The sequence below is a fragment of the Dasypus novemcinctus genome, chromosome 19 (genome assembly GCF_030445035.2).
Source record: "Dasypus novemcinctus isolate mDasNov1 chromosome 19, mDasNov1.1.hap2, whole genome shotgun sequence".
Taxonomy (NCBI): domain Eukaryota; kingdom Metazoa; phylum Chordata; class Mammalia; order Cingulata; family Dasypodidae; genus Dasypus; species Dasypus novemcinctus.
The window spans coordinates 47315765-47339395 of NC_080691.1; the positions used below are offsets into that span (position 1 = coordinate 47315765).

At 48.0% G+C, this 23631-nt stretch overlaps 1 protein-coding gene across 1 annotated transcript; it reads left to right on the forward strand.

Moving 5' to 3' along the window:
- Nucleotides 1-14898: 14898 nt before the first annotated feature.
- LOC131274456 (uncharacterized) lies at nucleotides 14899-21206 on the forward strand. Its single transcript, XM_071209671.1, has 2 exons — nucleotides 14899-15370; nucleotides 20678-21206. The coding sequence occupies exons 1-2, from the start codon at nucleotides 14899-14901 to the stop codon at nucleotides 20995-20997; spliced, it is 792 nt and encodes a 263-aa protein (XP_071065772.1). The 3' UTR covers nucleotides 20998-21206.
- The last annotated feature ends 2425 nt before the right edge of the window (nucleotides 21207-23631 follow it).

Sequence of the window (23631 nt, forward strand, 5' to 3'; positions counted from 1 at the left end):
TGCTGCCAAGTTGTCCTGCTTCCATCTATTCTATACCTCTCTTCCCCTCCACTCAGGGCCCACAGTGGCAATCAATCTTCATTACTTGAGGCCTAGATTACAGGGTGTCTAAGAATTACCTCCTGAGAGCCTCCATTTTGCTGAAATGTGGGCAAGCTCAGCATGTAAATGCATTACTTTCCCCCTAGTATAGGACATGACTCCCAGGGATGAGCCTCCCTGCCACCAAGGGATTACTACCAATCACTAACTGGTGATGCAACTAGAGAGAGACCTTGAATAAAAGGGTTAACTCAGCCCAACAGAATATCTCAGCCTACATGTTGGAACAAGTGTTAAAAACTGCTTTTTTACCTTGAATAAAAAGGGGAAAAGGCAAAGACAAACAAGTTTATATGGCTAAGAGTCTTACAAAAAGAGTCAGGAGGTCATCAGAGGGGTCATACTTAAGCACACTTCAGCAGGACCCCAGAGAGAACCAAAGTAGATATAACCCTAGGTGCTGGTTCTCCTGAAGGCTACAGAGATCCACAGATATATATGGTCATGGCAGATGGATTTAGAGTTCTGTGCTATATCAGAGGGTCCTACACTGAAATTTGTGCTCCTGAGTATGATGGAGCTGGACTCAGATGTGACCTTCCTACACATACCTCTTCTGTCACTTTTAGTGAACCTGTGGTTGGTGCTAGGGTTGGTGTATACTCAGGGGATTTAATTCTCTGGACTGCCCATGTGCCAGCTGGGCCCTGAGACTCAGCAGAGTTGCGACTCCTACTGTCTGGTTTTTTGGACTTACCAGGTCAACTAACAGGGAGGTGAAGATGGTCAACCAGGTAACCAAGAGTGCCAACAACTGCAAGCAGAGGAATTGCATCCATCATCCATATGGAATCTAAGCCCCCTCTTGATCTAGAGGTGGGGTGGATATCACCATCCCAGGGTCCACAGAATGGAGGAATAAAATATGGATTAGAATGGACTGACTGATATTCTACTATAAAACCATTATGACTAGTAATAGAAAAAATTGTAGCATCGAGGTGGAGAAAGTGGCCACAGTAGTTGCTGAGGGCAGGGAGAGGGAAGAAGAGATGTGATGTGGGGGCATTTTGGGGACTTTGAGTTGTCCTAAATGATATTGCAGGGTCAGATGCTGGACTTTATGTATACTGCCATAACCCAGTGAATGTACTGGGGGAGAGTGTGAACTACAGGGTAAACTATTATCTATATGGTGCAGCAGTGCGCCACCATGTTTTCACCAAGTACGATAAGTGTGCCACGAAGATGAGGGAGGTTGTTGGTGTAGGAGGAGTGGGGTGGGGGTTTGGAGGGTATACGGGAACCTCATATTTTTAATGTAACATTTTTTTGGTGATGTATGTTATCTTCAGAAAAACAATTTACAAAAAATAATGAGGTGGGGGTGTAGGGAGTGGGTTTTATGGGAACCTCTTATGTTTTTTTTTTTTTTAATGTTTTTTGATATAACATTCCTTGTGATCTACTAACTCTAATTTAAAAAATAACAGAAAAAAATAAACTACACTTGAAATTTAAAAAAAAAGAATCATAAAGAAATCTTACCTTAGCGTCATCTTCATTATCACCATTTAAGTTCTATGTAAACTCTAAAAGTTAATTACTTCTGAAAAAAATCATTTCTCTAATGCAAAGAACACAAAACTTAAAGGTAAAAGTAAAAACATTTTTTAATTAAGTACAATAAAAATTTTTTTCTTTCAGTGTTTCTTTCATCAACAAGAGATCTATTATCTTTTATGAACAGTGACGATTTCTTCTGTATGCTACCCCAGTGTTTTTTTTTTTTGCTTTATATTCAAAGAAGCTTTAGGTTACAAAAAAGACATAGAGACCATATAGGGGACTCCCATATACCCAAACCCTCCTCCTCATCCCCTCTCCCCTATTAAAAACATTTGACATGTGTATGGTACATTTGTTACAACTGATGTACAAGTATTGAAGCATTCCTGCTAACCATGGTCAATAGTTTACATTATGGTTTAGAATTTGCACTGTATGCTTTTATTGGCTTTGACAAAATTTTAAATGGTCTGTATCCATCACTGCAAAATCATGTAGAACAATTCCAATGTCCTAGGCAACAAATATTCTATTTTTCCTTCCTTCTCCCCTCGGAACCTGTGGTAACCACTAATTTTCAAATTTTGAAGAATAAAAAGGTTCATAGTTACATGCAATAATATTGAGGGCCTGACATATTGGTTGGTTTTCTTTCAAAAGCAATGCCTCTGTTCTAGAAAGATTCCTGCTGCTCTAATTGAGAATATAGAGGAATCCTCCCAGGGTGGCAGTTTAATATTTCTTGTTTATTTTGTGAATATCCACCTGCTGAAATAGCACACTATGACAAGATGAACACTTTCATCCTCCATAGAAGTATGCTATGGACAACTGATTTTTGACAAGTTTACCAAGAACACTCAATGGGGAATGAGTAGTCTCTTCAACAAACATTGCTGGGAAAACTGGATAACCATGTATACAAGAAGGAAGGTGGACCCATACCTTACACCATATGCAAAAATTAACTCAAAAGGACCCAAGACCTCAAATAAAGAACCAAAACAATAAAACTCCTAGAAGAAAATGTAGGGTAGCATCTTTAGGACTGTGTTAGCAATGGTTTCCTGGGCTTCATATTTACAGCATGAGTAAGAATAGAAAAAAATAGATAGACTGCATCAACATTAAAAATGAAAAAAAAAAACCACTAAAAATGATTTTTTCCAAACAGGGAATTTATCATGGAAAAAAAAAAAGAAAATCTAGAGTGAGAGAAAATATTTGGGAACCACATATCTGAACAGGGTTTAATATCCAAAACTATACATAAATCCTACAGCTCAACCAAAAAAAGACAATCCACTCAAGTACATTACTGGAAAATTACTGGAGAGGTTGTAGAGGAATAGGAACACTCATTCATTGTTGGGGAATGTAAAATGGTGTATCTGCTCTGGAAGAAAGTTTGGTAGTTACTCAAAAACATAAGAGTAATAGTACTCAAAAATCCTACTTCTTCCAGGTATATGCTTGCAGCAATTTGAGATTATTTTCTGAATCCCCAAAAGAGAAAGATGATGTTTGTAAACTAATCTCTTCCTCTGAGTGTGAGACCCTTCGATTGCATTAAGTTCAGTCGAGATGTCTATCAATACATTACCTCTTGAGTTAGGACTTTTTTGGTTGGATTATGTCAGTGGTCATGTCTCATGTTGAGTCCCCAGTTCCTTGCTGAGCCACTCACTCAAGAACACACAGAGGAGAGAACTTTTCATTTTTGATCCTGCCACATGACAGAAAGAGAAGGCACAAACAGCTAAATCCCCAGAGAGAGATGGACCATATGCCTGATAACTTAAAGATGACCTTGGGAAGAGAACTGAGATTGATGGAGGAAGCCCTGAGAGACAGGCCTGCAGCTGAAATTGGAAAGAAGCACGGCCCACAGAGTATCAAGAGGAAGATGAAGCCCAGAGGGGAAAGCGGAAACCTAGCAAAGACACCTGACAATTTGACTTCAACATCTGGCAGCTGACTTTTGTGAGAAAGTATCTCCTATGGTAACTTGATTTGGACTTTCCATGGCCTTATGACTGAAAGCTTTTACCCCAAATTAATAGCCTTTAAAAAGCCATGAGATTTCTGGTACTTCGCATTCCCAAAGTATTTGGTTGCACAATTCCCAGAGAATACAACGATGTCGGTGCTAAGTGAAATAAATGAGGTAATTTTTTCAGTTACACGAATTTCCTGTAGAACAAGGGCTTTCCCCTCAGGTATTCAGACATTTACTTATGCTTTCAATTATTCAGTCAACAATTATTTACTGACTATATATTTGTGCCAGGTTTGTGGTAATGGTCAGATTTACAGGTCTGTAAGCCCAATGTGTGTACCACACTTCTGTCCTCTAAAAGATTGTAAACCCCCTGCATTGCCAGACCTTGTCTTCTTAATTGCTGAGTTCCCAGGCTCTTGGAGGTAGGGACCAAACCTAAGTAGTGGATGTTCTTCTGTCTGTGATCTTCACAGCAGTGTGCCCTGGTCACACTGGGCATAGTGGGGCTTCTACACCATGTAGACCTAACTTCCCATTCGTTCCAGTTCATTGCTCACAGTTTCTCTTCCTTTCTGACGGGCTTGAATGAACTCATATATGACATCGTTGGCTGCAAATAAAGAACTGTGGTCACGTTATTCTGCTCCTGAAAGACACTGCCACTGCATCTAGAACAGATATTGCAAATGGGACTACTTGCCCAGATCTGTAGTCATTCACTTCCCCTCCAAAGGTTCATTCAACTTTTCTAGGGCCAGAACAATAAATCAAATGAACAAGTAAAAGGAAGCCTCAAATGTGCATTCTTATGTTTTACTGTGGGCACTAATCTATGTCATTTCCCATCCCCACTGTGACTGCAAGAGTGTACCTAGGGTAGGGAGGGGGAGGGGAGGGAAAAACTGAAAAAAAGGTAATAATAATCATAAATATACTAAAACTGTGTATGAATAAAGTGGAATATATTCCAGAGAGGATTAATTCATTTTCTCTATGTACTTGGAGGAGGGTCCTGGCATTGAATCACTAGATCACAGTGTAGGAATGCCAGTTGTCAAGAATGTGGAAAAACTGATAGACAAGAAGGATCCACAATGTAGAACCCCTTTGGAAATGTCCTTGGGGTCTCCTTCACCCAGTACCCAACCATCATGGAGGAAGAATTCCTTGCGCTAAGGGTGGGGCACACACAAAGTGCTTAGGCCCACCAGGCAGGAATCAACTGAGAGGAAAGAACTGGCTCCTGGCACAATGGGAAGTGTGTCCAAGGGACCAGTTGTTACCCAGGATTCAACTCTGATCTAAGAGGAACTTGCATGAGAGTCACTAGATCCCTTGTGATCCAATGAACAGCCAGAGGACTGAGAGGAAGGGGACTCCAAATAAAGGGCCCCTTTTCCAGGATCTAGGGCAGAAGGCAGTGGGCAGAGCAGTGGGAAGGCAGGAGCTGCCCCTGATGGGCTCAGGTTTCCTGATTGCTCACAATTGTCCAAGATCATGGCCACAAGTGGGGTGCTCTGGGCCTGTCCCTGAGGGGCTGGGGGTGATCAGAGCTAGGAGAAGTCACCTGCACTAACAGGTGTCCTATGCTCAGGGCTCATGGGGACACATCTGAGACCTCCCCCACCACCTGGGTCCCCACACAGTCCTCAGTACCCCTGCCCAATTTCCCTGGTCATCTTAAAATGACGGCTTAATCCAGCATGCAGTGTGGGGATCAAAACATTGGTCAGGGGACAGCCCATTTGCATGGATGAGCCCTACCTTCTCTCAAAGTATGAAGATAGGGTGTGATAGAAAGGGCTAGGATTGGAGGATCCCAAAAGGTGAAGGTCTGGAAGTTAGTCTTGACAAATTAACTTTAATCTGGTAAGTGAGCTTGTTTGCCCCAGTGAGAACTGTTGGTTCAGTTGAGAAAAATCTTTATCTGGATAATTGTGGGGTTTCTTGGGATTTTTGTGTATGTGTGTTTTTTTTTTATTGTCTTCTTTTTAAAAGATACATAGATCACAAAAAAATGTTACATTAAAAAATATGAGGTTCTCATATACCCCACATCTCACCACCCCACACTCCTCCCACATCACCAATCTCTTTCATCAGTGTGGCACATTCATTGCATTTGGTGAATACATTTTGAAGCACAGCTGCTCCACATGGATTATAGTTTACACTCTCCCCCAGTCCATCCAGTGGGTTATGGCAGTATAAATAATATCCAGCATCTGTCCCTGCACTATCATTGGACTTACCCAGGTCAGCTAACAGGGAGGTGAAGATGGTCATCTGCCACACGAGGAAGCCAAGAGTGCCTACAGTTGCAAGCAGGAGATTCGCATCCATCAGCCTCGTGGGATCTAAGCCCCCCTCTCAATTTAGAAGTCGAGTGGACATCACCATCCCCTGGGTCCACGGGATGGAGGAACAAAATATGAATTAGAGTGAACTTACTGGTATTCCACTATGGATAATTGTTTTTTTAGGAATTTCCTGAAGGGAAGAGCAACATTACAACTGTTTTACATCCTTATCCACCTGGGCAAAACCTCCTTGAACTAACAGTGAAGTCATTTTGAAAATGGTGGTGTCCATCCTCAGAACCAAGGAATAGTCATCCCAGGATTAAAAGTGATAGCGAAAGAGAAAGGAGTTAATAAATTCCTGGAGGGTTTTCCAGGTACAGGGATGTTCTATGGGAACTCGTTCTCCACTTTTGATAGAAATGACCATGTGAAGCACCCCAGGGAGTGTGTGATGGGGGACAGATTCCTGATGGGAGAAACTGGTGTCCTGAGCTCAGGCTACCTGGTCTGGCCATGTCCAGTGAGGGACTGAAACCTGGTCACACCCTGGTCCTGAACCTACCGATCTTACTCTCCTTGTGCAGATCATCAGCTCTAGGTCCTATGATCCTCTTTTACCTTGTCGTCTCCACAGTCTCCCTCCTCACCCTGGCCCCACCCTGCCCCAAGCTCCTTCTGCTCTATACCCAGGTCCTGCCTTAGACACCTGGCTCAAAGACCCCATCAGAAGCTCAGCTCCCCACCAGTTGCAGAGCAGGTAGGGGGCATCGTAGCGAACACCCACCTAGGATGTCGGCCCTTGGACAGCCAGGTAGGCACCAGGCAACAGGACCGAGCTCACCCTGGGATTCTTCTTGGATGCCCCTGGTAAACCAGCAGGACTTTCTGGGAGGCTCCAGCTCCACCTAAGCCTCGAATCAGAACTTCTGAAGTTCTTCTGGGGTCTTTCATCCCAGGCACCCTTTATTGCACCTGTTCAAATCTCCATACCTAAATGAAGTCCTTTCTGACCCAATTGGTATTGAGCTCTGTGGCTCCTTCTGCCATTTATATGTGATTTCCCCCCCCCCCCAGTTTTGCTACATTTTAATAATGGGTTTTTTCCCCAGATATTATTTATTTCTCCCCATCCCCTCATTGTTTGTACTTGCTGTGTCTGTTTGTCTTCCTTTTTTCTTAAGGAGGAACCAGGAACTGAACCTGGGACCTATGTGGGAGGGAGGTGCCTAATCACTTGAGCCAACTCCACTCCCTGCTTTGTTGTGTATTTCATTATGTTTTCCTCCTTGTGTCTCCTGTTGCATCAGCTCACCATGCCAACACAGTCATGTCAGCTCACTGTTTTGCTCATCTTCTTTAGGAGGCACTGGGAACCGAGCCCAGGACTCCCATGTGGTAAGCAGGAGCTCAATCACTTGTGCCACAACTGCTTGCCAATAATGGTTATTTTTTTTAATGGATTATTTTTTAGATCTTGTCAGCAACATCAAATAAGAGGTACTCAGCACTCCACAGGATACAGGGTGCTGCCAAGCACCTTAGAAAATATGTGCGACTTAGAGAAAATGCAGCTTCTTGCAGCTTAAGGAGCTTGTGGTCTGGGGATCTGACAACTCATAGTCTAAGCATTATGTGAACATTAAGTAATTGATTAAGGCAAAATCTTCATTCCCTGGAGTTATTGTGGATTGAAAAATTTTAGTGTTTGAATTCAAAGTAGGTCACTGGAGCTTTGATTAACTTCCCAACATGCTTCTGGAGTGCAACATCCACATTACAATAAATTTAAGTATCTTCTTTTCCCAAAGCTGTAGCTACTCCAGTCCTTTAAACTAACTATAATATAGATAGATAGATAGATGATAGATAGATAGATAGATAGATAGATGATAGATAGATAGATAGATAGATGCCCTTCTTAGCATCTTTCAGACCGATTTGCTCAATTCTTTCATTTTTTATTTTTTTAAGGAGGTACTGGGAATTGAACCCAGGACCTCATATATGGGAAGCAGGCACTCAACCACTTGAACTACAACTGCTCCCCTCTGGGTCACTTTTGACATGACTGGTCCCCTTCCAACCCTACCCCAGCAAGACCATCCTCCCCAGACCTGGCCCGACTTTAAAAGGGCCAAGAGGCACAGCTAAGGTTCACCACCACTAAAGAGCCACTCCAGTCCATTTGCCACCACAGCCAAACTTTGCCTCTAACATGGATTTATTTGATAATCAAATGTGTGAAGGAAATCCCAGAGACTATCTGAGCATTAAGGAAAGAGGTTTACTTGTTCATTCATTCATTTTAATTGGCAAAGCCTATATGAGAGTCCAACTTTCAGGAAAACTAACTCTCTCTTTTAAAAAAAAAAAGTCTTTAAAGGGAAAAGCAGATATTTGTAGTCTGTTCATCATTTGTGGAAAAATTCCTTCCTCCAGGTTATTCTCACTTCCACCACAGGGGATGGTATTGTCATCAAGTTCACACTGGGAAGTCAGCACCTGGCAAGAAATGGGCTCAACTCTTTTAGGCCAAGCTGGAAAACTGTAGCTTGACAGGCAGAAGCCTTTTCCTCCTGAGAAGACACTGTGGGGCTGGAAGTGGGGACTGAGACCCCTCCCTCACCATTTCCATGCAGATTTGGGCCCTGATGACCACCCTGGAAATTGTAGAGAGCCTCTTCCTGGGAGGAGAAGAACCTGGGGGAGCCCTGCTCAGCTGTGGAGTCTCAGGAGCACCCCTTTGGGGTGTCTATCATGGCCAGGTCCCTTCCCTGCTCACCTCTGTAGGAAAGGGTTAAGTTTAATTTTCACACAAAGGGAAAGCCAGAGCTGGTCACTGGAGGAGGGAGGGAAAGAAGTTCTAGGGGCTTTGGCACACCAAGAATTTTAAAAGTGGTGCCAAAGCAAGGGGTGCCAATGGTGAGAAGCGAGGGCGGGGCCAACAGTGAAAGCAGCAGCTAATTTGAGAAGTGCGCCAGGACTGGAAGCAGCGCCGAGCCGCCCAGCCCACCTGAGTGTAGGGAACGTGGAGCAATGACTGAGAGCATGAACTAGGAAAGTTAGATCTCTCAGATAGGCTGTAACCCCTGAAGTACCCAATCAATGGAGAACAGGGGAGGGGTACTGCATGTTCGATTTAGGTTATAAATATCACTGTTTCTTGTTTTACCCAAGTCACACGCATTCTTGCAAGATTGTTAATAAAATTCTTTTCTCCGTAATCAGGTGAGCTTTTGTTTTCTTACAGGTACAGCTTTCTTTATAACACGCTCCTCACTCTCTGTACAGGTGCTGCCCCCCAGGCCCTGCCTGCAGCCTCAGGCCCCACAGGAACCTGCCCTGGGCCTGATCTGAGCTTGGCCCAGGGACTGCTGTAGGGATGGGACCTCCGAGGAATGGACCCTCTGCCTCAGGCTCTCCTCTCCTCTCCTTATAGGATCCCTGGCCTTGGGAGAGATGCTATCTCTGTAGAAACCAGGCCATGCCCTGTGCTGGTTATTTCTAGAGGTACCAACAGGCCTCCAGGGATCCCACCTGGGAAAAGCGGACCACTGTGACCCAGGCTGTGGGGTTGTAACCCATATGGCCACGTGGCCCAAACTTTCTCACTCTCCTGCCCAACCCCTATCTTCCCTGCTCAATGCTGTGCTAGAGAAAGCCTCGGTCTGTTGCCTGGGATCTTGGGATCCAGTTCCCACTTGACCATTCATTCCCACTAGGTTTGTTTCCTAACCTTTCTGGGCCTCCGTTTCCCCGTTGGTGCCTCCCAGGGCTGCAGGGAGGATTGAACAAATGTGATGGTGGCCATGAGCAGGCTCCTTTAGATATAGAGCTCAGACTGGACCAAAGATGTCTCCCACTGTGAAGAGTGACTCCATGGGATGTCAGGGACATAAGCGTCACCTACCTGGATACCCCCGGGTGAGAGATGACGGGTCTGAGGACTTCCCACTCCAGAAAGGGGAGAGGGTCATAGAAAGAGAAAGTTCCCATTGTCACCTAGAATTGGCATATCAGGAGTGGGTGAGGTCGAGCCCTTCTGGCTCTTTGACCTCCCTCTTCTGCTGGTATCTATTGCCCCCTAGTGTAATTTCTCCTTACTGCTGCACTCTAGGCACCTGGGTGGGAGGGGGCTGTGTGTCAGGGACTGGATTAGAAGTTATAGAACTGAACTTCTCCCAAGCCCCATTCTCCAGTTCCAGGCTGGCTCCACCTCATATCTGAAAGTGCTGCACCAAGAAGTCCCAGGACATAGACTTTACACTAATTTGTTGTAAGCCTGGAGCAAGAAACCCTCCCTCTCTGTGCCTGTTTCCTCATTAGCAGAAGGGGCCAGAGGGTCCCTGCCAGGTTGCTGACTCAGGATTCCCTCTCCCTTTTCTGGAGTAGAACTGAGGGTTGGGGAACGGCAACCTCAGGATCGCCAGAGGAGCCAGGGCCATCAGGGTTCCTGGAAAGTCTGATTCTGAGGATTCTGGAACATTCTACAAGCTTTGTCATAGCCCCAGACTGATACTTTCACCCTCTGACCCTGAGTTCTCAGGCCCTAGCAGTGAAAAGCTCAAGATAAGAAGGAAAAGAGGGCTTGAGTTGAAGGACAAGACGAGGGGGAGGGAAAAGGTGAGGAAACCTGGGCCTGGCAGAGAGGAATCTAAGGGGTACAAAGGTGGAGCCTCTGGACCTGTGGGATGAAGGAGTGGGCAGGGGACTGACCACCATGAGGCTTGGGAAGGGGGAGTATGGACTGAGTCCAGGGGTCATGCAGGAGCCAGCAGAAGCAACTGGACAGGGAGACACACCAGGGCCTCAGGAGAGAACGGCCCAGCTGGAACCAGGGAGCTCTGTCAAGAAGCCAAGATTCCTAAGCCCGGGCTGCTGCCAAGCAAGACAGCTGGACACCAACTCTTCTGCATAAGCCTAAATCCAACCCTCAGCACATCTTAGGCCAGGGAGGGGAGGGGCAGTGGGCTTGGGCAGGCCAGAGCTGCAGCTGCACCAGCTGGGGAGGCCCAGACCATCCCTCGAGAGTCCCCAAGAGCTAGTCAGATGCGGATTTCCGACCGCAGTCACCGCAAGAGGATGTGGTCTGCGGTGGCGTCTGCCCAGAGGCTGTGGCAGAGCAGCTGGGGATGGTTCCATTTAGGGGGAGCCCCTTCTTCTTCTCTCTGAGACCTGGGGCTGTCCCTAGGGGAGCCACAGCTTCTGGGGTCTGAGAATGGAGTGAAAGTCTCATCCACAATGGGGAGGTGCAGAGGGAACAGCCTCAGTCTGGATCCCTGGGGTGGTCTCTTCCCACTCCCCAAGGTGTGAGTAGTCCAAGGTCAAAGGCAGGAGTGGGACAAGCACCACAATGGATGAGGAAAAAGCTGAACTGGGCCATGGGCCTGGTACCCTGCATGATGTGTTAGGCTGCCCGCACCCCAATTCAACTTCTTGCCTTATTAGCTCCCAAGATTAGAAATGTATGGCATTTATGTACTCTAGCCACCAGCACTGGGCCAGAGTCTCAGAAGTTGCCCAAGCAATGTTTGTAGAGTGAACAGATGCAGCATAGAGTCCTTGAAAGCTCATCTGATGAGTTGAGTCAAACTATTGGGCCATGATCACCATCATCAACTTCACCTTTTTCTTCCACCTTCCTCCCCTCCTCAGCATTTCATCATCATTGTGAAAAACTCCAAAGGGTCTGAGGTTTTACCCTACTTGCAAGCTAAAAAGTAAGCTTGCCACAGTTTCCTGGTGCTGGAAGAAGACACAAAACTCCTGGGGTCAGAGACAAAGGACAGTTTATTATTCATAACAATAGCGGTTGCCACAATATCATTTTCTTGCACCAGTTCCTTGAGCCCAATTCCCACAGGGCCATGCAAAGAGGGCCAGGTGATACCTGCACACCTGAGCTTAGAGAGACCACATCATTTATACTGGACATGAAGCATGCCTAACCTTAGGGAGACACTATATCTTCTAAGGCTGCAAGCATACCTGCTCTTTGCTCCAGAGGGAGATATTATCTCTGTCTTCTAAGGCTGCTCACTATACAGCCATCCTTGAAAAGATAGTCAGTGCCTTTGCTCTCAAGACTTGGAGGCATGGAATAACCCATGGAGAATTGTCTCCCAGCAACCATCATCTATATAAATGAAATGAAGTGACAGGCTATTTGTTACCACCTTCCAGGAAAATGTCTGCACTAATTTTTTTTCACCCAATTTGGCAGGAAAGTTAAGGAGTGTCTGACACAAAAAAACGTGAGCCAAGCAATTCTTCAAGGAGCATGCCAGAAAATTCACCAGGTTGCTCTATATGAGCTGCTGAAACCAAAAAAGAGAGCCCTGGCTGGGCTGAAGATCTGGAGTCAAACAGCTATGTCAAAGATTGCAAGGCAGAAAAGGCAGCTAGAAAGTCACGAGGGTGTTCACTCGGTGTGAGCAGCAGGATCTTACAACCTGCTGCCTTTTTCTGAGCAACTCTGCAATGTCCTCCAGGGTGAGGTGGCAGAGGGCTGCTGTTTTTTCTAGCCTGGCCCAGGTGGGCCCACACATAGTGATAATAAATAAAATGATAATAATAGCAATGATAACAAATAATAGTATTGCAGGCATGCAGGTCTTCATGTCCATTATCGCAGGATGCTAACCCTCTGTGAGGTGGCAGAACATGGACCTTTCTCACCAGGGTAGGGGGTGAAAAAGGATGGAATAAATGGATGTGTGTACGGGTAGGTATGATCCCACTGGAAACAAAAGAAATCTTGAATCAACCTGCGGTCACCCCTTGGGCTGAAGTGTGGTTTGCTGGCCTGGCGGGGGAGCAGCCGCGGCAGGCCAAGCCGCTGCCCCCATAATAGGGTGGCTGGTCGGACCCACCGCCACCCCTGAAGGAAGCTCGGCATGGGCGCAGAGTGCCCTCGGGTCTCCCCTTCTCGGCAGCCATGCTTCCGCGGCCGCTCCTCCTCCCGGATGACGCCACACGATGCCTTGTGGGGCGGCACCCTTCTTCTTCTTTCTCTCTGCGCAGGCGCAGGGTGGAAAATTCCAGTCTGCCCTTTTCCCCTCCCCCGACAGCAGCAACAGCCAGGCGTGGGCAGAAAAATCCAGTCTGCCCCCCACCCCAGCAACAGCAGCCACCAATCACTAAACCCTGCCCCTTCCCCCAGCAACAGCGACAGCCAATCCCTAACCACCACCCCTCCCCCGTCCAGTACCGCCCACTGACCTTTCGCCGGCAACCAATCAGTACAGGGCGTGGCTTCGACCAATCAGCCTTCCCCAGCCCCTATAAAACTGTTGCCTCTCCCTCAATAAAGTGGACTTGCGTGTTTACCTTGTCTCCGCGGTAGTTCTTCTGCCGTGCGCCCTCCAGTCCTGAGAGCCCCCGACAAGGGCCTGGCCTCCCTTGTCCCCAGTTCGTCGCCTGCTTCTCCGGGTGACCCCTTCGTCGCCGGCTTCGCCGGGCGACCCCGTCAGCCGAACCGCGCAACCCCTTGTGAGACCGATCCCTCGTCTGCTGCCGGACCGACCCCTCGTCCCAAGTGGGACCGACCCTTCATCCCAAGTGGGACCGACCCCTCGTCCAGAGCTGGACCGACCCCTTGTCCGCAGCCAGACCCCACCTCTACCAACCGAGCAAGCCGCCGCATCAACCAGATTCAGACTGCATTCAGTGAGCAGCTGCTATGTGCTGGACTCTGGGCTGAGTTTGCCCCATGCACCAAGCAGCCAGGTTTCATAGGGACACTTGAGAATGGTGCCCTCATCAACAAAACATTCCCTGGTGCTATGGAAGAGCCAGGCCTCGGGGTGAGACCCCAGTCCTGCCACCATTTGGCCGTGTGGAATCCAGAAAGTACCGAAGCTGCCCCATCATCGGTTTCCTCATTTCCAAAGGTTATATAGAATCTTATCTCCTATGATGAAAGGGTAAAGCACCCAGCAGGCATTTGAATGGGACTATCACTATCATAATTATGCCATTATTCCTGGGCTTCGAAAATGTCCTCAAACCAAACCACCTGCACAGCCCTCCTTTCCTACACAACTTCCCACTCAATCCTAAATTAATCACTGGGGAAGCAGATGTGGCTCAGGCAACTGAGCTCCTGCTTACCACATGGGAGGTCCATGGTTTGATTCCCAGTGCCTCCTAAAGAAGACAGCAAGCTGGAATGATGGGAAGGTGCAGCAAGGTGACACAAGAGGACACAACAAGAAACACAAGAAGAAAAACATAATGAGACACAACAAAGCAGGGAAGAGAGGTGGCTCAAGCAATTAGGAGCCTCACTCCCACGTCAGCGGTCCTGTGTTTAGTTCCCAGTGCCTCCTAAAGACACAGCACACACCAAGTGCAAACAAAGAAGGGGTGGGGAGAAATCAATCAATAAAATAAATCTTTTTTAAAAAACTCTGTCATGGGTGGAATTCTCTAGAGCCAAGCAAAAATCTTGCACTTGAACTTGTGAAGCTAAAATTTCAGGGGACACACTCCCACATTTGAGCTTACTCTCAGCAACCTTGAGCCCACCATTCCTCTCTGGTGGGCCTCGGTATTCTCACCTGTAAAACAGGGACCCTTGTCCCTGGCTCACCCCGGAAGTTATTCTAAAGGCCAACATAAGAGAAGGGCGGAGAGGGAATCAGACTTCGTTCAAAATCCACTGCATGCATTGCTCAGCAGAGTGGTCCTCTCCATTAATTCTAGTCACCTCCCTGCCCCATTTTACAGATCAGGAAACTGAGGCACACGGAAGTCCTCCTTGGATGAGGGGTAGAAAAGCACTCCTCTGCAGGGCCCTGGCAGGGCTAAAAAGCTGAGCCAGCAGAGGACCAGAAGGGAGACAGCTTGACTCAGCCTACCCCGCTGAGGAACTGCCGGCCCTACCTGGGCCGAGTGCAGGGGGGAGGGGCCCGGCCACAGGGACTGGTCAGAGGTGAAGCCCCCCAGCCCCGCCCCGAGGAGCTCGCGCCCTTGGGGACCATGGGCAGGCGCAGGTGTGTCCCCACCCAGGGCCCCAGGGGCGGGGCCGCGCATGCGCAGTGGAAGGCGGTGAGCACTGGTTCCTGCCCGCGGTGGGGAGGTTGGCAGCTGCCTCTCTGGGCAATACCCCTCAGAGTAACACCATGGACCCTGGAAGCGTCGGGCGTTGGGGGCAGGGACCAGAGCCATGCGGGCCGCGGCGCGCTGGGGCGGCCGCTGCCGGCAAGGGGGGCGCGGGAAGCTGCCGACATCCGGGGAACAGACGGCGCGGGTCGGCGGTGGGCGCCCTTAACCCCGCGGGCCCGTGAGGGCCGGGACCGGCACCGTGGACCTGCGGCCTCTGCTGCTTTTGGGCTGGTGGTGGGCGCCACAGCCTCCCGCCCCCGCGGCTGCACCCCGAGCATCCCCGGCCCCGAGGCGCGGCAGGAAGCAGCTGGTGCAGCGTGTGGAGCCTGCGGAGCCTGTGGGAGAGGTAAGGGCCAAGCCTGTCCTGGGAGGGACCTGCAGGGTCCCTGCGACCCAAACCCCGAATGGGTGACTGAGGGCGAGAGCGGCAAGGACCCGGAGATGGACGAAAATGAAGGTTCCTCCCGGAGAGGACGGGTCCTGGCAGATCTGGTCTTTACTGAAATTGCTGCTTGTTGGTTCGGCGTGGATTTTGTGCATGAATTTTTGTTTTTTGATATTGCGTCAAAATATGCTATATCTTGATGACTGGGCTTTGGGTGTCCTTTAAATGTTGAGCCCGAGGTGCTTCCAACTACTCCTCCCTGAGCGCGCAGGCTGCCTCTGCCCCCTTACCCTCGTAGAGCAGGGGCTGCTCCCTGAAGCACCAGGCTGGGGAAGAGGAGGGGTCTTCCTGAGTTCTCCAGGGTACTCTTAGCCCAGGCCACCCCGAAGACTGGCCCTCTGGAGACCCACGGTGCAGGCACCTCCCTCTGTAGGAGAGGCTTGGACAGGGGTGTGTGGGGCAGCCTGTGGTCTCACTCCGCCTTGCTGTGTGACCCCAGACAAAGCACAGAGCTTCTGGGCTTATTCGTAATCAGCATACTCCTGAAACACATACACACACGTATATTGCTGGTGTTGGGATGTTTTCCCCCAAAAATGGAGCCATAGTCTATATGTCATCCTGCCACCAGGTTTTCAAAAAATGTTTTATTCTAGTACCATACATACAGCCTAAACTTTCTCCTCGTAACCACATTCAAATATATGGTTCAGTGCAACTAGCTTTTTAAACAAGACATTTTATATGTCAGCCCATATTGATCTACCAGAAGAGCTTATAATGGCTCTATAAGAGTTCAAAGTCTGAGTGAACCAGAATTTGTTTAATCATTCCCCAATTAATGGACATTTAGGTGGCTTCCATTAAAAAATGATTACAGGGAGTGTGTGTAGCTCAGTGGTTGAGCACCTGTTTTGCATGTATGAGGTCCCGGGTTCAATCCCTAGTACCTCAAAAAAAAAAAAAAAAAATGGAATGCTGTGGAAATCCCTGTGTCTGTGGTTGGAACCTTAAAAGTAGATTTGTTGGATCAGAGAGCTGTTCATAGGTAGAGCTTAGTTACCGCCTCCCCCAAAGGCTGTTTCAGTTTACCACAAGGAATGACAGCGCCCTTTCCCATACAACCTTGCTGATCTTTTATTTTGCCCATCTGATGGCAAAAAAAGAGATGTTTGTGCTTTTATGGTGCATTATTTGGTCACTGGTGAAACTTATGTTCTTTACGTATTTTTATTGACTAGTATTTCTTTTGCAAATTGAATGGTCATAATTTCATCTGCTTTAGTTGATTGTGTTCAGTTTTTCAAATTCCTCTGTGAAGTTATAGAAATTCTTTATGTACTTTTGGGTGTTAACCCTTTGTCTAGTATACCCGCTATGACTATTTTCCCCTAGACTGTTTTATGCCTTTTGTTTATGAGGTCTTATACTATAAAGCAGTGTTTAATTTGTATGGGTCAGATTGGAATAACTTTCTCTTTGAGGTTTCTGTGATTGGTGCTATGATTAAGTGAGTCATCTTCATTTCTATGTTATGAAATTATTTTCTACATATTATTTTGGTAATTGTATCATTTTGATGTTTTTTTGATCCATCTGGAGTTTATTTTTGTGGAAATAAGAACCTAACTTTATTTTCCAAATGCAGAGCAGCTCATCAAACATTTGTTGAATATAAATGCAACTGTTGGCAAATGCAAAATTACTGATTATATACATTTCTGTTTCTGTAGTCTTTTTGTTGGTTCTATTGATCTATTGGTCTATGCCTATATGAGTTCCACATTGTTTTAATTACTTTAACTTTATAGTATGTTTTAAAACCTGGTAGAGAAAGAACCCATCATCATTATTATTTTTCAAAATATTCATGTTCATTCACGAACATTATTCTTTTTTTTTAAAGATTTATTTATTTATTTCTCTCCCCTTCCCCCCCCCCCCACCCCCCACCCCGGTTGTCTGTTCTCTGTGTCTATTTGCTGCATTGTCTTCTTTGTCTGCTTCTGTTGTTATCAGCGGCACGGGAAGCTGTGTTCGTTTTTGTTGCATCATCTTGCTGCGTCAGCTCTCTGTGTGTGCAGTGCCATTCCTGGGCAAACTGCACTTTTCTTTTGCACTGGGCAGCTCTCCTTATGGGGCGCACTCCTTGCGCTTGGGGCTCCTCTACGCGGGGACACCCCTGTGTGGCAGGGCACTCCTTGCGCGCATCAGCACTGGGCATGGGCCAGCTGCACACGGGTCAAGGAGGCCCAGGGTTTGAACCAGGGACCTCCCGTGTGGTAGACGGACACCCTAACCACTGGGCCAAGTCTGCTTCCTCCAACATTATTCTTACTGCCAAACTTTAGAATCAGTTCACTACCTTTCAATAATAATTATTTTGGTTTGTGCTTGTAATTTCAAGGAATATATAGATAACTTGAGAGCAGTCTTTACAATGTTCAGCATTTCTATCCAGGAATGTAATGCATCTCCACTCACTCGCTTCTGTATTATGTCAAGTTGTTTTAGGTTTTATTCATGCACATCATAGATACTTTATGTTAATATCTAGGATTTTTAACATAATTTTTATTGACGTTGTATGTTTCTCCTTCAAATTCATATACATACGTGGTTACTGATGGTGTAGAAGGGAAACCTACTGATTTTTGTATATTGCTCTTGTATCCAGTCACTGTATTGAACCCTTATTTTAGTTTTAATGTTCTCCTGCTGATTCTCTTGGGTTTTTTGTTGTGTGTGTTTGTTTTATGAGTAGACTATCACATCATCTGAAATTTTTTTCTATGTTTTTCTAACATTTACAACTTTTAAAAATTCCTCTCATTTCATTGGCTAAAATTTCCAGAATATTTTGACTAATAAAAGTGGGAGTGAGCAACATTGACTTGTTCCTCGTTTTTAAATGCTTTACCTTTAAATGTGAAAGCTGCTGTAAGTTTCTGGGAGGCTTCTTATCCAATTGAAGATGTTTTCTTCAATTGTGAATTTACTAAAATGCTCAATGTTTGCTTTCTTTAAGTTAGAAATAAGTATTGAACTCATATTACTATTATATTAAATTTTGTTTCAAAAATCTTAATACATCATAAATACAGTCATGCCCAAGTGGTCCTGCTGCTCAAGATGGAAGATGCTGGCCTCAATATGATGGGTTATCTTCCAATTTAAATAAACTGTCTTTGGAGATAAAATCAGATTTGGCAAAGCCTGAGGCTTCTTGCAGTTACAAACTCTTAGAATGTGATTTGGGTGGTTCTTTCTCTAATTCTTTTAGTGGTATTTTTTATGCCATGATAGAATGTCCAGGACAAGAGAGCAATTCAATAAGGGTGAAGGGTCCTGGGGTGGCTCTAGGTCTATGGCTTGGAGAGAACGCTGCTAAAATGAGGCGCTGCAGGGGAGCAAGGTTGTCAGGAAATGGGCTTAGTTTTGTTCAGGGTCTGTTGAGTTGGAGGTGCCTGGAAGACACTCATTTAGAGATATGCGCAGCGGGCAGAACATATGAGAATTTAGAGCTGACAAGAGAGGTCAGGGCTGGAAGTATGGATCTGAGATCCTCCGTGCAGTCGCCAGATGCAGGGTTTGGATAGATGCACAGGACCCAGTGTGGCAGCCTGGGGTCAGCAGCCCTGCATGGCATGGGGAGAAAGGGAAGCCAGACCACAGTGTTGCATCCTGCAGTGAAGTAAGGTACCACAGGGTCTGGGGAGGCCAGCGACCTTGACTGTGTGACGGGCCTTGGCCTGAAAGATTTCAGGGAGAGATACAGGGCATGGTGCAGATGGGTGCTCAGTAGCTGTTGCTGGGTGGGTGAATGGACATGGTCAAGGTCATGCTCACCCCAGGGATGCCCCAGCCTCTAAAATGCTAGCCACCAACCCCACCTGGCAACCAAGATGCAGCCCCACCCACACAGCCCAGTGCCCATCACACCCAGATGGTCCCCAGTCAGACTGGCCCACAGGGGAAGGCGCCAGGTGCTGGCCCTGTGGGTTTTTGTATGAGCCTCTGTCACTGTGGTATACTTTCGGCAGCGGGACCCGGCTCACCGTCCTAGGTAAGTGGCCCTCACAACCCTTTCCCAACCTCTCCCATACCTCTTCTGTCTCCAGAAAGTCTGTTTTCTCTCTGTCTCCTTCTATCCTCCCCCGTCTTAGGACCAACCCCCTGTACCTTTCTCTGTGGTGTCTAGGGGAAGCAGATTGGTCTTGGGGTAGCCAGCAGGAAAGACCCCAATGGCAGGCAGCCCATCTTCAGAGTTGACAGCGGGCCACCAGCCTAGCCCCAGAGGCTGGGGCTGGGGAGTTTGACCCCAGGAACGGTGTTCCTTCCCCATTTCTAGAGCGATGTTTGAGGGGGATAAGAGGTGGTTCTGAGAAGGGAAACTAGGGGCTGCATTAGAGACAGTCCTGTGTCCCCTGGGCTTGGGCTCAGGGCTGAAAAGATTGCACTGGAGGCCTGGGGTGCATGAGGGCTGGAGCTGTGACTCCAGCCTCCAGGGATTCACAGGAGCAGCGCAAGGGGAGACCACGGAGGGCAGAAAGGGGGGTTCAGTTTCTCCAGCCTCTGGGGACTCAGGAGGGCAGCCCAAGGGGATGCCATGGAAAGTGGAGAGGAGGGTTCAACTTTGGTGGATCCTTCAAGGGGGGACAATCGAGGGTGGAGAGGAGCTCTGAGTCCATCTGGAGATAGAGAGACAAATGGATGAGACTGGGAGAGGTGACAGGAAGCCAGTCCTTCCCAGCACAGTGTCCCGAAAGGAGCCAAACCAACTCTGCAAAATAGGAGAGACCCTGGGACAGGCAGGCATCCAAGGAAAGACCCTTGGGGGAGGCGTAAAAGCACAGATGCTGAGGGCAAAGAAGCCAGTGCCTGTCAGAGCAGATGTATCAGTTGAGGAATGGCCCAGGGGACATTCCCCTCCCAAGGGACTCAGAGAGCTCACACCATCCTCTTGGGGACAGACTGACCCTCCATATAGATCCCCTAAAGATGCCACAAAGAATCATGGGCAGGTGAGTCAAGGGGATGAGTCCAGGTGTTGGGAGGCCAGGGTCCAGAGGGTCACAGGAAAGGTGATGGCAGGTGTATACGATCAGGACCCCTGGGCCCCTGGATGCATCCTGGAGCAGGGGAGACCCTGCCTGAGGACCTGGGCATGGGACTGGGAGCCCAGATATCCCCACCTACAACCTGAGGTCAGGGGCTCCCAGGATGGCCACAGGGACTCTCACCTCCCGCCCCGCCCCCGCCCTGCAGGTCAGCCCAAGGCCTCGCCCCAGGTCAGTGTGTTCCCGCCGTCCCCTGAGGAGCTGAAGACCAACAAGGCCACGCTGGTGTGTCTCATTACTGGCTTCTACCCGGGCGCTGTGGACGTGAAGTGGAAGAGAGACGGTAGCGACATCACCCAGGGCGTCCAGACCACCAAGCCCTCCAAACAGACCGACAACAAGTACGCGGCCAGCAGCTACCTGACCCTGACGCCTCCTGAGTGGAGGAACGCAGATCAGTACATCTGCCAGGTCACGCACGAGGGGAGCACCGTGGTTAAGAGTATGAGCCCCGCGCAGTGTTCTTAGCTGCCTGACCTCAGGCCCCAGCCCCTAGGGGAGCCTGGAGCACAGGCCCCTGGGGAAGGGTCTTCCCTCATTGCAGACACCGAATTCCGTCCTCTCCACTGTATCCCTCAGCCCCGCTTCTGGGATCACCTATCACAGTCCCAGTCCCTCCCTCTACCCCCCTTCCCTGTGTCCACTTCTCAATAAAGGACTCACCATTTATCATCCAACTTTGTCTAATGCCAGTTGTTTATCTGCTCTCATCTCTGGGGGGTGGGTCACGAGGAAGGGACAAGGGCATTCTCAAGTAAGGATCCTGTCTCCCCAATCTCCCACCCTCCCAGGCCCTGCAAACAGGGCGAACTCTTTGTGCTGGTGGAACCATGATCCATGCAGGACCTGACATTGTGGGAGAGGGGCCAAGTGAGAGGATGGGGATCCATGAAGAGCTATGGGAGGATGAGGAAGGCCAGGGTCCAGGGGGAGCCTAGACATGGACCAGGGAAGGAGAGATCCCAGTGTAACTGAGGCCACAGTCTAAGCACAAAACAAGGTCACCCTCCAGGTTCGACACAAGGGACAAGAGAACAGTTCCCAGGGGGTGTCAGTGGTTGTGCTGGCACTGTCGAGCTGGGAAAGTTTGGAAAATCAACACACGGTGATTTCTCAAATGTTCACAATGCTCATTAGCTAAGTAAAGGCACTGACAAGTCCTGCCGCAGAGAAACTGCTTTGTTACAATCCTAAATCATGTTGACTTTCTTCCCCACCTCAGGAAGCCCTACAACCTTGCAAGATAGAGGATTTCCAAGAACAATAATTTTAAAGAGGTCTGGGGGCACAGAGAGGATGAGGCACTAGGGGCAGTCAGCTTAGGTTCAGATGGGCATAGATCAGGTTCAAAGTTATCACTGGCATGGGGCTGAGATCTCACTCATGAAGGGTCTTGCTGTCTATTTCAGGTTTAGAGATAGAGCTGGAGACAGCTTTAGGGATAAAGTTGGGAAATGTTGGACAGTGGGAAAGGTGGACCCTGGTTACAATGGGGAATGTGAGAATGGGCATGTCTAGGTACGTAGGTGGTGGCCAAAAATTATCCAGAGAGGGTGGGTCAGAATTGAATTCTAAACTAGGGTCACCACCTTATAGGGACTCTGCTCCCAGGGCCCCTCCTGCCCACCAGGCGTGCAGCCTCACCTCCTTCCCCCTCTCATGCTCATCCACCCTATGGGCAATAGCACCCCAGTGTCACAGACAGCTTCGGCTCAGGGTTCCCTGACATCTGTCACTGTTCCCGTCTTGGAGGTACAGCATCCTCCATCTCCCTGGCCACCTGTCTTATTTCCTGTGCACCAGGCGTTCTCAACCCCACTGTCTCAGCCCCAAGCCCTTCAGGCACGAGACAGTGGCCTTCCCCAACCCCCACCCCCAAAGCAGCTGTGTGGGCCTACAGGGAAGTAACCCACAGAGCACAGGAGCCACATGGGAGAAAAGCAGCCCCTTGAGGCTGGATCCCAGCTACCAGGGACCTAAATCACAGCCTCTGAGCTGGAAGGAAGCTTGGGGTTCACGTAGTGCCTCCTCTGTCTGAACTCATCAGGGATGTGGAAGCTGAGACCTGACTGGGGTGTGTGGGGGTACCATCAAAGGCCCAGCATCTCAGTGGCCCTGCTGGAGAGATGCTCACCTCCTCACTGCAGCCCAGGCTATTGTGTTATAAGAGTTAATTTGGGAGAATTGTTAACACAAATATAAGGAGACAGAAAGAAGAAAAATAACCCCCAGGTACCATCACCCAGCCCCTAAATAATCAGTTGACTGATGACGCTACACTACCCACAACTGATTAGCTCATCTAATGCGGTCTTTTGAAGCAAATTCACAGTATCTGTTTTGTCTGTAAATATTCCTCTATGTATCAAAAAATTAGAGACTCTAAAATATCACTAAAATATCATGATCAAACCTGAACACAAATTGCTCATAAATCACGAAGGTCATAAATAGGCTTTTATTCACATGTCCCTTGAATGTTATCTGTGCATTCACTGAGATGTGTATCCATGTATGTGTGTGTGTGTGTGTGTTTTGTGCTAGTCATTTTGTTATGTTCCTTTCTATTTATGGAATGTTTCCATACAGAAAAAGTCTTTTCAACTGTCCCTTATTCACCCACAGATGGGTTTCATATATTAGTAAAAAGCATAAACGATGGCTCTTCCCTTTCAAGTAAGGCTTCAAATTGTGATTGGTGAATATGTTTTCATCAATAGTTATTTCCCTAAACTCTTTGCCTCTTCTGTGCAACCAAATAGCTGTAGGAGCTGAGAGTGTGCTCTGGGGCATCTCCCAAGGGGTTGACAGAGTGTTTCTCTGTTCTTCTCACACAAGCAATTCAGGGATCCAGAAGCTCAAAGAGAGTCTCCACAGACTTTTTGGCAAGATGCCCCCAGAATGGATTTTCCCCTTCCATCATGGGCACCCACGCTGGGTATCGCTGTCTCGATTGTGGATATGTTTGCGGCTCAATGGCCGTCTCCACTGGAGGAGGATAGAAGGCAAAGGGTAGCATTTCAGTTCTCCCTGTTCTTTGGGGTGAGGCTGTGAGGCTTCCTAGAATGGGTTCCCTTAAGGGCTTTTTGCTCATTCAAGGAT

Coding starts and splice junctions, on each gene's coding strand:
- LOC131274456 (XM_071209671.1), top strand. CDS start 14,899: ATGGGCAGGCGCAGGTGTGTCCCCACCCAGGGCCCCAGGGGCGGGGCC. Junction 15,371..20,677: donor CTGCGGAGCCTGTGGGAGAG/GTAAGGGCCAAG, acceptor CCCGCCCTGCAG/GTCAGCCCAAGGCCTCGCCC.